The 17,773-nt window shown below is 48.0% G+C and overlaps 1 protein-coding gene across 1 annotated transcript in view; it reads right to left on the minus strand.

Annotated features, from left to right (window-relative positions):
• Positions 1-17,773, minus strand: part of LOC126188350 (titin homolog) — a 1,721,077-nt gene that overhangs the window by 226,266 nt on the left and 1,477,038 nt on the right. The window contains exon 44 of the mRNA XM_049929949.1: positions 14,392-14,551. Within this exon, the coding sequence (XP_049785906.1) occupies positions 14,392-14,551 (160 nt within the window). The remainder of the gene's footprint in view (positions 1-14,391; positions 14,552-17,773) is intronic.

Consider the following 17,773-nt stretch of genomic DNA (forward strand, 5'->3'; position numbering starts at 1 on the left):
AATGTGACGTCATTAATTCTAATTCCACTCCATAACCTTTCTTTAATTTCCACAATTGATGTTCGATGTACAGATCGAACAGTAGGCGCGAAAGACTCTATCCGTGTCTTACACTCTCTTTAATACGAGCACTTCGTTCTTGGTCGTGCTACCTTATTATCTCCTCTCGCGTCTTGTGCATGTTGTATGTTACCCTTCTCTCCCTACAGCTTACCGCTATTTTTCTCAGAATTGCGGACATCTTGCCCCATTTTACATTGTTAGACGCTTTTTCCAGGTCGACAAATCCTATGAACGTCTTGAGTGTTCTTTAGCCTTGCTTCCGTTATCAACCGCAACGTCAGAACTGCCTCTCTGGCGCCCATACCTCTCCTACAGCCAAACTGATCGTCATCCAACACATCCTCAATTTTCTATTTCTTGTGCCTCGTGTTAGAAGGAAAAACGCCTGCCAGTCCGTGGCGGAGGTCGACAGATTGGGGTCTAGCGAGGGTACGGTTCACCGTTCCGCGAATATCGCTGCTCGCGTTTCTGACCATCCCGCGACTGCCATTTGGATGAGATCAGGGGGCCGTACTCGATGCGGAGCGGGTCCTCGCCTCACGCGACTAGCGCCTGACAGGACCGACGTATTGCTCGCTCGGCCGTGCAAGGTCGCACAGCCACGTCACGTGCCTATTGTCAGGAAATTGGCGATGCAACTATCCATGTGGACTGACAAGGCCATCCGGAGCACCGGCAGAGGTGGCGGCTCCCGTCTACATGATTTCTTTCCCACCATATCTCCAAATCAGCCCCGAATTTAAGCGCGAATTCATTCTACTGAGCCGTAAAAGCATAATCATTAAAATATCTTTATATGCTATCTTTCCCGGCTCTACAGTTATACTGGCCATCACGTTACTTCCTCATATCTCTTGAACTTAGGGATACAGCATACACGGATTGTAATTTGGTCAGGAACAGACATTCTTAACGTGCACTAACGAGAGGTAAGTAACTGCTCATAAAACTCCACATAAAAGTCATCTCGTTAAGCGAGAATCCTGTTTCACGCATTTCCGAACGAGCAGATGAATGCCGAACAAGGCGTGAATGTGTACGCAATCGCCGTAGTTTGAAGTCGGACGTAACTACGAAACGCTTCTGGCGTAATGGCAGCCGGTCGGTTCTCTCTGGATCGTAAATATGGCAGCAGAGGCGAGGCGCAACGCGGAGTACTTTTTGCCGTCTCAATTAAGGCCGTAAATTCGGCATTCGGTGGCACCGTACAGACGCACGTGTACGTCAGCTCTCCTGAAAACACGGCGAGAGGAACTCTGCAGCCTGTAACTGCCCACAGAGGCCTTGCGGAGCATCGAATATGTGAACTGTGAAAATATTCGCAGTTCAAATCAATTGTAATTCTTGGTTGACGTATTTCCATTTCAAATCAGAAGTGTATTTTTACCGCACTACCCGAGGACGCCAAGGGGATTTCTAACAAATAACCTGAAATATATCGAGAACCCCGCTTCGATATCAAGACTAGCAGAATTGGAGAGTAGCTAAATGAACTCAATAAAAAAGTTGCTTTTGTGCGTCAAGAAGTTTGTTAATAGAAGCTTTCTTTGACTGATAACTGTGGTGTCACCGCCAGACACCACACTTGCTAGGTGATAGCTTTAAATCGGCCGCGGTCCATTAGTACATGTCGGACCCGCGTGTCGCCACTGTCAGTGATCGCAGACCGAGCGCCGCCACACGGCAGGTCTAGAGAGACGTACTAGCACTCGCCCCAGTTGTACGACGACTTTGCTAGCGAGTAGACGTACGAAGCCTTTCTCTCATTTGGCGAGAGACAGTTAGAATAGCCTTCAGCTAAGTCCATGGCTACGACCTAGCAAGGCGCCATTAACCATTTCAAGAGAGAGTCTCACTTCTATCATCCAGAATGCTGTATACAAATGATGGATTAAAGTTAAGTATTACAGAAGCTACGTACTTTTCTTTATAGCATTCATTACGTATCCTGTTTCAGACCTAGCACCACCGGCGTGAATTAAACGCGTGCATTTCGGCCTCCTATTGCAACACAGTGTTGGCTCTTCTGCCAACACTACAATAACTATCACGTCCGTCACTTTTTTGCTACAGCTCGTGTATTTTATACATAATCCCATCAATGCTCACTAACTCAGACGAAGGCTAAGGAACCAGTGCACTGCCGGTATGTCACTTCTTTGGCACGGATAACAGCAGAGACGCACTGTGGCATGGAAGCACTGAGGACTTGGTAGGTCGCTGGAGGGAGTTGGCACATCATCTACACAAAAGTCACCTAATTCCTGTAAATTCTGGGGAGGGGGCGATGAGCTCCGACGCCACTTTTAATCACCTCACAAATGTGTTCGATCGGGTTCAGATCTGATGAGTTGGAGGGGCCAGTACATCAATCGCAACTCGCCAGTGTGTTCTTCGAACCACTCCATCACTCCTGAACTTGTGACATAGCGCATTATCTTGTTGAAAAATGCCACTGCCATTGGGAAAAACATGATCGTCACGAAGGCGTATACGTGGCCTGCAACCAGTGTACGATACTCCTTGGCGATCATGGGATCTTGCAGGAGCCCCATTGGACCCATGGATACCCACTTCAGTGTTCCCCCAGTTTGTCTCCGTCCCGCAGTACAGATGTCAAGGAGCTGTTGCCCTGGAAGACTACGGATTCGCACCCACACATCGGCATGGCGAAGAAGGTATCGGGATTCATCAGATCACGCAACGCTCTGGCACTGCGCCAACGTCCAGTGCCGATGGTAATGTGCCCATTTCAGTCGCAGTTGCCGATGTCGTGACGTTGACATGGACACGTGCATGGGTTGTCGGCTGCGCAGGCCCATCCTTAGGAGCGTTCGCTGCACTCTGCGTTCACAGTTCGCCGCCTGTCCTGTTTCACCAGTCTGCCAGCCTAAGAGTCCGACATCTGTAATGAGGGGCGGCCGCCCAACCCCACGATGTCTGGACGCGTTTTCAACGTCGTTTCAAAAGAAAAGAAAAAGGGTTCAAATGGCTCTAAGCACTACGGGACTTTCTGAGGTCATCAGTCCCCTAGACTTAAACCTAACTAACCCAAGGACATCACACACATCCATGCCCGAGGCAGGATTCGAACCTGCAGCAGCGCGGTTCCGGACTGAAGCGCCTAGAACCGCTCGGCCACAGCGGCCGGCCAAAGTGGTTTCGCCACGTGTTGAAGACACTCCTCAAAGTCGTGCAGTTTCCGAAATGACTGTGCCGAGCCTCCGGGCCGTCACAATCTGCCCTCGGACAAAGTCAGATACAGGGTGTTTCAAAAATGACCGGTATATTTGAAACGGTAATAAAAACTAAACGAGCAGCGATAGAAATACACCGTTTGTTGCAATATGCTTGGGACAACAGTACATTTTCAGGTGGACAAACTTTCGAAATTACAGTAGTTACAATTTTCAACAACAGATGGCGCTGCAAGTGATGTGAAAGATATAGAAGACAACGCAGTCTGTGGGTGCGCCATTCTGTACGTCGTCTTTCTGCTGTAAGCGTGTGCTGTTCACAACGTGCAAGTGTGCTGTGGACAACATGGTTTATTCCTTAGAACAGAGGATTTTTCTGGTGTTGGGATTCCACCGTCTAGAACACAGTGTTGTTGCAACAAGACGAAGTTTTCAACGGAGGTTTAATGTAACCAAAGGACCGAAAAGCGATACAATAAAGGATCTGTTTGAAAAATTTCAACGGACTGGGAACGTGACGGATGAACGTGCTGGAAAGGTAGGGCGACCGCATACGGCAACCACAGATGGCAACGCGCAGCTAGTGCAGCAGGTGATCCGACAGCGGCCTCGGGTTTCCGTTCGCCGTGTTGCAGCTGCGGTCCAAATGACGCCAACGTCCACGTATCGTCTCATGCGCCAGAGTTTACACCTCTATCCATACAAAATTCAAACGCGGCAACCCCTCAGCGCCGCTACCATTGCTGCACGAGAGACATTCGCTAACGATATAGTGCACAGGATTGATGACGGCGATATGCATGTGGGCAGCATTTGGTTTACTGACGAAGCTTATTTTTACCTGGACGGCTTCGTCAATAAACAGAACTGGCGCATATGGGGAACCGAAAAGCCCCATGTTGCAGTCCCATCGTCCCTGCATCCTCAAAAAGTACTGGTCTGGGCCGCCATTTCTTCCAAAGGAATCATTGGCCCATTTTTCAGATCCGAAACGATTACTGCATCACGCTATCTGGACATTCTTCGGGAATTTGTGGCGGTACAAACTGCCTTAGACGACACTGCGAACACCTCGTGGTTTGTGCAAGATGGTGCCCGGCCACATCGCACGGCCGACGTCTTTAATTTCCTGAATGAATATTTCGGTGATCGTGTGATTGCTTTGGGCTATCCGAAACATACAGGAGGCGGCGTGGATTGGCCTCCCTATTCGCCAGACATGAATCCCTGTGACTTCTTTCTGTGGGGACACTTGAAAGACCAAGTGTACCGCGAGAAGCCAGAAACAATTGAACAGCTGAAGGAGTACATCTCATCTGCATGTGAAGCCATTCCGCCAGACACGTTGTCAAAGGTTTCGGGTAATTTCATTCAGAGACTACGCCATATTATTGCTACGCATGGTGGATATGTGGAAAATATCGTACTATAGAGTTTCCCAGACGGCAGCGCTCATCTGTTGTTGAAAATTGTAACTACTGTAATTTCGAAAGTTTGTCCGCCTGAAAATGTACTGTTGTCCCAAGCATATTGCAACAAACGGTGTATTTCTATCGCTGCTCGTTTAGTTTTTATTGCCGTTTCAAATATACCGGTCATTTTTGAAACACCCTGTATATCGCTTACCTTCCCCGTTCTGCACGCGGACAGCACGCTCACTCATACTGCGTGCACAGTGCGTGTGTCTGACTGGCAGTCATGCCTCGCCAGGTGACGCTTCTGTCGCCTGGACGGGTTTAATCGATGGTAGGCCGGTAGTCATAATGTTCTGGCTGATCAGAGAATATTTTTTTACAAGAAAATCAGGATACTACAGGATATAGTGTAACGTTACTCACTTTTGTCGAGAATACGAGATACCTGTTCTGGCGAACAAACCGTAAGCTTTCGGTAAAGGCTACGTTCTCATTCATGCGGAAGACTATACATGTTTACACGTGCCCTTAACGCCAGTTTTCCTTGGTGTTAAATCCGGCAGAAACATCGCACCCCGACATTCGTGATCATGCTTCGTACACGAACCAATTTTGAGTGTAACTGTGTGACATCTAATAAACGTCTGTCAAGCTTTCGCCCGAAGAGAATACTACTTCGTGGATCCTTTGCGTATCAGAATGGCACTGATCGCCCCACGACACTTTTGTTTATCTTTCGGTAAGAAGAAAGACAACCAGAGAGTCATTTTATAACTGTGTGGCGTTAACACTGTATCGTGGTATTATTGCTTAAAGAACATCAATAACAACTTTGTCTGACACGGATATTTACTTTCGTGAAGAACTCTATTGCTTCTAGTGAGGTTATTGGATATATCAATTATGCGAAGTGCATTAAAGTTGGGTCAGACACGTTAATCGGATGCTTTTGTAGACCAGCTGCCTCATAAGCTTTAGTGGCGGAGCTTTCAGACGAAATTAGAGAATATCGCGACTAACTTTCTTATAAACACTTAGAATGTGTAAGAGATGTTTTGAAGTGTTGCACAACAGGATAACAAAACGATGAGATAAGAAAGTCACCTCGTCAGGCATGGTGAGAAGCACCTACATAGACTAAGAAGCCAAAACATTAGGACCACTGCCCATCGTGACGTTCGATGACGCCTAATGGCGCTGCGAGCACGTGGCGTTGTGACGTATGTAAGCGGAACACACGCGGACGGGATATCACCCTAGCGAAGATATGGGCTGCAAATTGGGAAAAACTATTGAGATAAGCGGTTTTGACAAAGGGCTGATTATTATTACGCAGAGCCTGCGAACGAGTTTCTCGAAAACTGCTAAGCTGATCGAATGTTCACGTGCTAGTGTCGTGAGCATCTACGGAAAGAGGTACATCTAGATCTACGTGATTATCTGCTATTCACAGTAAAGTGCCTGGCAGAGGGTTCAATGAACGACCTTCAAGCTGTGTCTCTGCCGTTCCACTCTCGAACGGCGCGCGGGAAAAACGAGCACTTAAATTTTTGTGCGCGAGCCCTGATTTCTCTCATTTTATCGTGATCGTTTCTCCCCATGTAGGTGGGTGCCAACAGAATGTTTTCGCAATCGGAGGAGAAAATTGGGCATTGAAATTTCATGAGAAGGACCCGTCGCATCGAAAAACGCCTTTGTTTTACTGATTGCCGCTCCAATTCACGTAGCATGTCTGTAGAAGGAAAGAAGGGTAGTGAAGCTACCACTGGGCGCTAAATGGTTGGGCGTCCACGACTCTTCACAGAACGTGGGGTTCGGAGGCTTGTCTGCTCTGTAAAGTGGGATAGACGCTGATCTGCGGCATCTCTGCCGAAAGAGCAGAATGCTGGTGCACGCACAAGTGTTTCGGGGCACTGCTGAACCGAAAACGCATGTTGAACCAACGACATCGTCAATTACTATTGCAGAGGGCAAGGAACCGTCGGCATTCGACCGTCGATCGAGGGAAATGTGTCGGCTCTTCGAGTGAATCACATTTTTGCTACACCAGGTCGATGGTCGTCATCGAGGTGAACGGCGGCTCTAAATGTTCAGCGCGTCGCGGACGCAGCCTGGTGGATGCAGTATTGTGCTGTGGGAGACTTTCTCCTGCGCTTGCATGGGACCTGTGGTAGTAATCGAAGACACTCTTGACAACTGCGAACCACCTGCATCCCCTCGTGCTTGATGACTTCCCCAACGTGTACGAGGTGCATTCAAGTTCTAAGGCCTCCGATTTTTTTCCTGATTAACTACTCACCCGAAATCGATGAAACTGGCGTTACTTCTCGACGTAATCGCCCTGCAGACGTACACATTTTTCACAACGCTGACGCCGTGATTCCATGGCAGCGGCGAAGGCTTCTTTAAGAGTCTGTTTTGACCACTGGAAAATCGCAACAGCAGCACGGCTGGTGAATGTGCGGCCACGGAGAGTGTCTTTCATTGTTGGAAAAAGCCAAAAGTCACTAGGAGCCAGGTCGGGTGAGTAGGGAGCATGAGGAATCACTTCAAAGTTGTTATCACGAAGAAACTGTTGCGTAACGTTAGCTCGATGTGCGGGTGCGTTGTCTTGGTGAAATAGCACACGCGCAGCCCTTCCCGGACGTTTTTATTGCAGTGCAGGAAGGAATTTGTTCTTCAAAACATTTTCGTAGGATGCACCTGTTACCGCAGTGCTCTTTGGAACGCAATGGGTAAGGATTACACCCTCGCTGTCCCAGAACATGGACACCATCATTTTTTCAGCACTGGCGGTTACCCGAAATTTTTTTGGTGGCGGTGAATCTGTGTGCTTCCATTGAGCTGACTGGCGCTTTGTTTCTGGATTGAAAAATGGCATCCACGTCTCATCCATTGTCACAACCACGAAAAGAAAGTCCCATTCATGCTGTCATTGCGCGTCAACATTGCTTGGCAACATGCCACACGGGCCACAAGGGCACCCACCTGGATGACACTTTTCGCATTTTCAGGTCATCATGCAGGATTGCGTGCACAGAACCCACAGAAATGCCAACTCTGGAGGCGATCTGTTCAACAGTCATTCGGCGATCCCCCAAAACAATTCTCTCCACTTTCTCGATCATGTCGTCAGACCGGCTTGTGCGAGCCCGAGGTTGTTTCGGTATTTTGTCACACGATGTTCTGCCTTCATTAAACTGTCGCACCCACGAAAGCACTTTCGACACATCCATAACTCCATCACTACATGTCTCCTTCAACTGTCGATGAATTTCAATTGGTTTCACACCACGCAAATTCAGAAAACGAATGATTGCACGCTGTTCAAGTAAGGAAAACGTCGCCATTTTAAGTATTTAAAACAGTTCTCATTCTCGCCGCTGGCGGTAAAATTCCATCTGCCGTACGGTGTTGCCATCTCTGCGACGTATTGACAATGAACGCGGCCTCATTTTAAAACAATGTGCATGTTTCTATGTCTTTCCAGTCCGGAGAAAAAAAATCGGATGCCTTAGAACTTGAATGCACCTCGTATGTCATCTTTCAGCAGTATACTTGTCCGTGTCTCTGAGCCGGAACCCTGCTACTGTTATTCGAGGAGCATTATAGTGAATTCACGTTGATGTCTCGGTGAACAAATTCGCCTGACAGAAATCCTAAGAAAACCCACTGGGTCGCTATCGGGCGCCGTCACCGCGAACGCAAACCAGTGACTCGTTATTTACGCGAATTACATGACCTGTGCGTAGACATCTAAAGTCACATACCTCCACAAACCTACCAACAAATGTGAGATCCCTGATACGCAGAATCAGTCATGTATTTCGTTCCAGAGAAGCAGAAACAAGCTACTAAACAGATGGTCACAATGTTTCTGCTCACCAGTGTACATAACATATGACCGTCAGTCCCCTTCTTAAACCGACAATGGATCGGAATCATTCATAAACTGTGCCGAATTGAAAAAAAGAAACAAAAACAAAAAAAAACGGCTTTCCTTTGTTGTTAGCAGGTGCAATACCTCAATAGCTGCTTCACTTGGAAAGGTAACTTTCGTGACACTAGATTATTTGTTGTTTGTCATACTCGTATTTATAAAATAAAACTTGTTACGATTCTAATAAAAATTTTCCATGTCTGCTTCTGCTAAATCTAAAAAAGAACTCGGTTTGGAACTGTGCTCAGAGTCATAGCTATCCCAAACTTCACAGTTTCTTTATACTAAGTGTCTACCCATTGAAAGAAGAGTCGCAGAGTTGTACAGAAGACGCCAATGGCGTACGATGGAAACTCAAGAGTTTCTCAGGATGAGTCGTAAAGGCAATGGAAAGCCCCTAAACTTATTCGAGATCGTTTTTTGTGTTGCCTCATACGGACAATGCCTGCCGCAGCCACAACTACTTACGCTACACGGTAAGGTTTTATAGCTGAGTAGTTCAAAAGTCAGGCGTTAGTCAAACGTTCCGTTCTGGGGGTCGCGATTTGTTAATTTTTCCTCCCTCCCCAACTGTAACTTGCCGTCATCGATACTTTCAAAGTGGCGCACACGCCTATAATTTTAGTAACAATAAGAATGAAACCTATAAACTGTTTTCACACAAGAGTAAAGATAATTTGTTTACATCATGCGTAGAACATCACTTTAAATAACTTCCAAGAAATTGAAAGTCAGCGAAATACATTATTTGAAAGGCATTCGTCCGAAAGTTTGAAAAGTGTGTAAGTAGGCTGTTTATGATTTTTTATTGGCAACGTTACGTAGCGCTCTGTATGAAAATCACTGGCTGTGCTGTGTGCAGTCTGTGGCCAGTTTGCATTGTTGTCTGCCATTGTAGTGTTGGGCAGCTGGATGTGAACAGCGCGTAGCGTTGCGCAGTTGGAGGTGAGCCGCCAGCAGTGGTGGATGTGGGGAGAGAGACGGCGGAGTTTTGAAATTTGTAAGACTGGATGTCATGAACTGCTATATATATTATGATTTTTCAACACTATTAAGGCAAATACATTGTTTGTTCTCTATTAAAATCTTTCATTTGCTAACTATGCCTATCAGTAGTTAGTGCCTTCTGTAGTTTGAATCTTTCATTTAGCTGGCAGTAATGGCGCTCGCTGTATTGCAGTAGTTCGAGTAACTAAGATTTTTGTGAGGTAAGTGATTCGTGAAAGGTATAGGTTATTGGTAGTCAGGGCCATTCTTTTGTAGGGATTTCTGAAAGTCAGATTGCGTTGCGCTAAAAAATATTGTGTGTCAGTTTAAGCACAGTCATGTATAATTGTTGTAATGGGACGTTTCAAGTGTATGTGTCGTGGAATCAATTAGAGAACTTTAATAGCAATGACTTTACAAGATTGATAATGTCGTAAATTACTGGACATACAATCGAAGTGTGCGTTCACCATAGCCAGTGTTTCACTTACCATTACGATAAGCTCCCTTTCCTACTGTAGCTACTACTGGTTCCCACTATTTACGTTGTGGTACTTTAAGTGCTGTATCCAGTACTAAATACACTCCTGGAAATTGAAATAAGAACACCGTGAATTCATTGTCCCAGGAAGGGGAAACTTTATTGACACATTCCTGGGGTCAGATACATCACATATTCACACTGACAGAACCACAGGCACATAGACACAGGCAACAGAGCATGTACAATGTCGGCACTAGTACAGTGTATATCCACCTTTCGCAGCAATGCAGGCTGCTATTCTCCCATGGAGACGATCGTAGAGATGCTGGATGTAGTCCTGTGGAACGGCTTGCCATGCCATTTCCACCTGGCGCCTCAGTTGGACCAGCGTTCGTGCTGGACGTGCAGACCGCGTGAGACGACGCTTCATCCAGTCCCAAACATGCTCAATGGGGGACAGATCCGGAGATCTTGCTGGCCAGGGTAGTTGACTTACGCCTTCTAGAGCACGTTGGGTGGCACGGGATACATGCGGACGTGCATTGTCCTGTTGGAACAGCAAGTTCCCTTGCCGGTCTAGGAATGGTAGAACGATGGGTTCGATGACGGTTTGGATGTACCGTGCACTATTCAGTGTCCCCTCGACGATCACCAGTGGTGTACGGCCAGTGTAGGAGATCGCTCCCCACACCATGATGCCGGGTGTTGGCCCTGTGTGCCTCGGTCGTATGCAGTCCTGATTGTGGCGCTCACCTGCACGGCGCCAAACACGCATACGACCATCATTGGCACCAAGGCAGAAGCGACTCTCATCGCTGAAGACGACACGTCTCCATTCGTCCCTCCATTCACGCCTGTCGCGACACCACTGGAGGCGGGCTGCACGATGTTGGGGCGTGAGCGGAAGACGGCCTAACGGTGTGCGGGACCGTAGCCCAGCTTCAAGGAGACGGTTGCGAATGGTCCTCGCCGATACCCCCGGAGCAACAGTGTCCCTAATTTGCTGGGAAGTGGCGGTGCGGTCCCCTACGGCACTGCGTAGGATCCTACGGTCTTGGCGTGCATCCGTGCGTCGCTGCGGTCCGGTCCCAGGTCGACGGGCACGTGCACCTTCCGCCGACCACTGGCGACAACATCGATGTACTGTGGAGACCTCACGCCCCACGTGTTGAGCAATTCGGCGGTACGTCCACCCGGCCTCCCGCATGCCCACTATACGCCCTCGCTCAAAGTCCGTCAACTGCACATACGGTTCACGTCCACGCTGTCGCGGCATGCTACCAGTGTTAAAGACTGCGATGGAGCTCCGTAAGCCACGGCAAACTGGCTGACACTGACGGCGGCGGTGCACAAATGCTGCGCAGCTAGCGCCATTCGACGGCCAACACCGCGGTTCCTGGTGTGTCCGCTGTGCCGTGCGTGTGATCATTGCTTGTACAGCCCTCTCGCAGTGTCCGGAGCAAGTATGGTGGGTCTGACACATCGGTGTCAATGTGTTCTTTTTTCCATTTCCAGGAGTGTATAAGTATATTTACAACATCTGTCAAGATATGTGATTATAATGAACACCTGGTTAAATGTAAGAGATGGCTAGGTGGCGCTAACCAGAATAAATCAATAAATAAATAAAACAGAAAATCAAAAAGTGGGAACACATATCTGCAGACGACGGCAATGTGAGCGCGCGAGTGGGATTATGTGGTGTATCTGGCAGTCATTTTCGCAGAGACTCGGGAAGGCGAGAACGGGAGTACTTTACGCCGGTCCTGTCTGTGTCGGCAGCAGGCACAGCGCCCCGTGGCGGCAGAAATTTCTTATACGAGCCCGTCCCCGAGGGATGGCCTGCAGGCTAGCAACTAGCAACTATCCGTTGTTGAGCGCGGGTCGTAATTTTCCAAAATTCAAAGCCATTTTCGAGATTATTAGTTTTCGTGCTGCTTAATTCGGTGACAGTTCGTTGAGGCCTGTGGAAACAGGCTTACGCGCGGAGTCACAGTTATAAATCAATGTAAAAAAAAAAAAACGTAAATTAGTTACAAACTACGGCGTGCGCACACTTTATTCAACATGTAAAAGTCACTACAGATATGAGGATTTAGGTTATGACATGGCCGATATGCCTGCCATCATTGGCGATGATGTGGTGCAGACGAAGAGCGAAATTCTGCACGACCCGCTCAAACGTAGGAACATCGATGCTGTCGACGACCTCCTGAACGGCTGTTTTCATCTCAGCAATGGTTATGGGGTTATTCCTGTACACCTTGTCTTTAATACAGCCCCACAAAAAGGAGTCGGATGTGTTCAGATCCGGAGAATATGACGTCCAATCGAGGCCCATGTCAGTGGCCTCTGGGTATCCCAGTGCCATAATGCGGTCCCCAAACTGCTCCTTCAGGACATCAAACACTCTCCTGCTTCGTTCGGGTCGCGTTGCGTTTGACATGAACCATGTCTTGTCGAAATCAGCATCACTTCGGATATTGGGGATGAAATCATCTGCCAAAACCTTCACGTACCATTCGGTACTCACCATGCCATCGAGGGATATCACATCGATTATTCTGTGACTGGACACTGCACAGCACACAGTCAGTTGTTGGGGTCAAAGAGACTTCTCGATCGAGAAATGCGTATTCTCAGTCCCCCAAATGCGCCAATTTTGCTTATTGACGAATCCACCCAAATGAAAGTCCGTATGAACATACTAATTCCTATCAAGCCCCGCGGCCAACCGTGCAGTTTGAACGTCCTAACGCAAACCGTTCAGAAGTTATGACAATTTTATTTCATGTAGTTCAATAACTGTCACTCTGCAGAAACTGGCAAAAGTAAAAAGCTAAAAGTAAGAGCGTCATCTGTCTGGGACAATGTACCGACAGGCAGCGGATTAACTACCTAGCAACATCTGAACCACAGTTGGCATGTTTGGGTTCTGCACGTCGGAGACGGGATACAGGAAATGGCCTCCCATGTGTAAGACCGCTTCGGGTCTCAACTTCTTACGTTCCTTTCTTTCTGTACGAATTGAGATGTTATACAAATTCGTAAGTTTGCGCCGAATTCTACGTCCCTGTCAGTATTTTCAAACATGATAGGTTGCACCCATATACGAGGGCTATTCGGAAAGTATGGTCCGATGCGGCGCGAAATGGAAACCACAGTGAAAATCTGATGAACCTTTACACAGATGAATTGGGCAGTGTCTGTAGATCGCGTCACGTCGCTCTTTCCAGTTCTCAGCGCACAGTGAGCACGTAATGATGCTTAGAACAGTAGTATCTCCCGCCAAGTATCAGGGATATGTGTGAGTCCCGCCTGATGTCATGCAGCCCACATAACGTAAGTGTCATGCGCTTCCTTCTGCACGATAATTCTCGACCGCGCTCTGCAGGGGCAATGAAGATGCTGCAGGAGGGTTTTCGATGGAAAGTGTTCGATCACCCACAATAGAGCCCGTACTGACTCTGTTGTGGCGTAACAAGACAGCCACGCCACTCGGAAGTAGCCGAAATGCACGCGGTACGCTCACACAGATGGGCGTGAGGTCTGAAACAGGATACGTAATGAATGCTATAAAGAAAAGTACGTAGCTCCAGGAATTCTTAACTTTAATCCATCATTTGTATACAGCATTCTTGATGATACAAGTGAGACTCTCTCCAGAAATGGTTAATGGCGCCTTGCTAGGTCGTAGCCATGGACTTAGCTGAAGGCTATTCTAACTGTCTCTCGGCAAATGAGAGAAAGGCTTCGTCAGTGTAGTCGCTAGCAAAGTCTTCGTACAACTGGGCTGAGTGCTAGTCCGTCTCTCAAGACCTGCCGTGTGGTGGCGCTCGGTCTGCGATCACTGACAGTGGCGACACGCGGGTCCGACATGTAGTAATGGACCGCGGCCGATTTAAAGCTACCACCTAGCAAGTGTGGTGTCTGGCGGTGACACCACAGACTCTCCCTGAGTTTCATGTCCGCTCACATGGACCGCTCACATGGCTATGAAGACAACATTGTGGCGCAGACAACGAGCTGTAGACGAGCATAGAGAATTGACAGAAAGCACAGGCGGCGTTATTCTATGACGAGAGTATTGAAACGCTGGTACAACGCTACTACAAATGTCTAAGGCGGAGCGGTGACTACGTAGAGAAGTAGCTGGAAGATGTAGCTAACAGCTGCAAATAAAACATTTTTGATTTTCACAGCGGTTTGCATTTCGCTATCGATCGGAGGTTTACTGTCCGAATGGGCCTCACAGGCGTCAGGAGTGAGAGGGGCGTCCGTGCGCAGCGCGGCGCCGCTACTCGCCTGTAGTAGGAGGAGTAGCCGGAGTAGGCGCTGGGGGCGGCAGCGGCGGCGCGGTAGGCGCTGAGCTGCGGCGCCGGCCCCAGGCGGCGGCCCGGCGTGGGCGACGTGCGGGGCGACGCGCTCCAGGCGCGCACGCCCGTGCTGCTGCGGCCGCGGCGCTCTGCAACAGCAACAACAACAGGCGCACATGTAGGGCGTCAGTCAGTCAGCCGTGTCACAGCGGGCCAGCTGTATACACTACTGGCCATTAAAATTGCTACACCAAGAAGAAATGCAGATGATACACGGGTATTCATTGAGCAAATATATTATACTAGAAATGACATGTGATTACATTTTCACGCAATTTCGATGCATAGATCCAGAGAAATCCTTAACCAGAACAACCACCTCTGTCCGTAATAACGGCCTTGATACGCCTGAGCATTGGGTTAAACAGAGCTTGGATGGCGTGTATAGGTACAGCTGCCCATACAGCTTCAACACGATACCACAGTTCATCAAGAGTTGTGACTGGCGTATTGTGACGATCCAGTTGCTGGGCCACCATTGACCAGACGTTTTCAATTGGTGAGAGATCTGGAGAATGTGCAGGCCAGGGCATCAGTGAAACTTTTCTGTATCCAGAAAGGCCCGTTGGGACCTGCAACATGCGGTCGTGCATTATCCTGCTGAAATGTAGGGTTTCGCAGGGATCGAATGAAGGGTAGAGCCACGGGTCGTAACACATCTGAAATGTAACGTCCACTGTTCAAAGTGCCGTCAGTGCGAACAGGAGGTAACCGAGACATGTAACCAATGGCACTCCATACCATCACGCTGGGTGATACGCCAGTATGGCGATGACGAATACACGCTTCCAATGTGCGTGTATTCGCCAAACACGGATGCGACCATCATGATGCTGTAAACAAAACCGGGATTCATCCGAAACAATGACGTTTTGCCATTGGTGCACCCAGGTTCGTCGTTCAGTGCACCATCGCAGCCGCTCCTGTCTGTGATGCAGCGTCAAGGGTAACCGCAGCCACGGTCTCCTAGCTGATACTCCCTGCTGCTGCAAACGTCGTCGAACTGTTCGTGTAGATGGTTGTTGTTGTCTTGCAAACGTCTCCATCTGTTGACTCAGGCATCGAGACGTGGCTGCACGATCCGTTACATCCGTGCGGATAAGATGCCTGTCATCTCGACTGCTAGTGATACGAGGGCGTTGCGATCCAGCACGGCCTTCCGTATTACCCTCCTGAACCCAGCGATTGCATATTCTGCTAACAGTCATTGGATCTCGACCAACGAGAGCAGCAATGTCGCGATACGATAGACCGCAATCGCGATAGGCTACAATCCGACCTTTATCAAAGTCGGAAACGTGATGGTACGCAATCCTTCTCCTTACAGGAGGCATCACAACAACGTTTCACCAGTCAACGCCGGCTAACTGCTGTTTGTGTATGAGAAATCGGTTGGCAACTTTCCTCATGTCAGCACGTTGTAGGTGTCGCCACCGGCGCCAACCTTGTGTGAACGCTCTGAAAAGCTTATCATTTGCATATCACAGCATCTTCTTCCTGTCGGTTAAATTTCGCGTCTGTAGCTCGTCATCTTCGTGGTGTAGCAATTTTAGTGGCCAGTAGTGTATACAGCGACGGCGGTGTCTCCAGTGCGGGCAAGGATAGAGGCAGAGGACGTGGAACGGAAGCAGTGACTGCGGTGGGACGCAGACGGGGGAGTGGCCTGCACTCAGACCCGTCTAGTCTGTACTTGTTAATGCAGTGTAGTCCAGTTAAATCACGCGATGCTGAAGGAACTAAATTACGAAATGAGACGCTAAAAGTGGCACATGGGTTTTGCTATTTGTGCGGTAAAATAAGGCAGAGAGGGTATAAAATTCAAGATGATATTTTTAGAATGGAACATAAATACAGGGTGATTCAAAAAGAATACCACAACTTTAGGAATTTAAAATTCTGCAACGACAAAAGGCAGAGCTAAGCACTATCTGTCGGCGAATTAAGGGAGCTATAAAGTTTCATTTAGTTGTACATTTGTTCGCTTGAGGCGCTGTTGACTAGGCGTCAGCGTCAGTTGATGCTAAGATGGCGACCGCTCAACAGAAAGCTTTTTGTGTTATTGAGTACGGCAGAAGTGAATCGACGACAGTTGTTCAGCGTGCATTTCGAACGAAGTATGGTGTTAAACCTCCTGATAGGTGGTGCATTAAACGTTGGTATAAACAGTTTACAGAGAATGGGTGTTTGTGCAAAGGGAAAAGTTCTGGACGGCCGAGAACGAGTGATGAAAATGTAGCACGCATCCAGCAAGCATTTGTTCGCAGCCCAGGAAAATCGACTCGCAGAGCTAGCAGAGCGCTGCAAATTCCACAATCAACTGTATGGAGAGTCCTACGAAAAAGGTTAGTTATGAAACCTTATCGTCTGAAATTGGTTCAAGCACTGTCTGCAGCTGATAAGATTAAAAGATTCGATTTCTGTGATTTTATCCTTGCTCAAATGGAAACAGATGAATCTTTCGTTTCAAAGATTGTGTTTAGTGATGAAGCAACTTTCCACACTAACGGGAAAGTCAACCGTCACAATGTCTGTGTATGGCGCACTGAGAATCCGCGGGAAACAACTCAGTATGAACGTGACTCGCCTAAGGTGAACGTTTTCTGTGCCATTTCAGCCAATAAAGTTTTTGGTCCCTTTTTCTTCGAAGGTGCTACTGTAACTGGACTACAGTATCTGGAGATGTTAGAGAATTGGCTGTTCCCTCAGCTCTAACAAGAAGCACAACAATTCATATTTCAGCAGGATGGAGCGCCACCACATTGGCACTTATCTGTCCGTAACTACCTGAACGTCAACTACCCGAGGCGATGGATCGGCCGCCAGGCAGCCCGTGACAGAGCACTGCATCACTGGCCTCCAAGAAGCCCTGATCTTACCCCCTGCGATTTTTTCTTATGGGGGTATGTTAAGGATATGGTGTTTCGGCCACCTCTCCCAGCCACCATTGATGATTTGAAACGAGAAATAACAGCAGCTATGAAAACTGTTACGCCTGATATCCTACAGAGAGTGTGGAACGAGTTGGAGTATCGGGTTGATATTGCTCGAGTGTCTGGAGGGGGCCATATTGAACATCTCTGAACTTGTTTTTGAGTGAAAAAAAACCTTTTTAAATACTCTTTGTAATGATGTATAACAGAAGGTTATATTATGTTTCTTTCATTAAATACACATTTTTAAAGTTGTGGTATTCTTTTTGAATCACCCTGTATAAGTGTGCCAAGCGCTGTCTATATCCGTGACTTGCTTTGCTTTGCTGACGCGCTTCGCTGCCGACATATTCCGCATGGCGGGAACTTCTCTGCCAGGTC

The sequence above is a fragment of the Schistocerca cancellata genome, chromosome 5 (assembly GCF_023864275.1).
Source record: "Schistocerca cancellata isolate TAMUIC-IGC-003103 chromosome 5, iqSchCanc2.1, whole genome shotgun sequence".
NCBI lineage: Eukaryota > Metazoa > Arthropoda > Insecta > Orthoptera > Acrididae > Schistocerca > Schistocerca cancellata.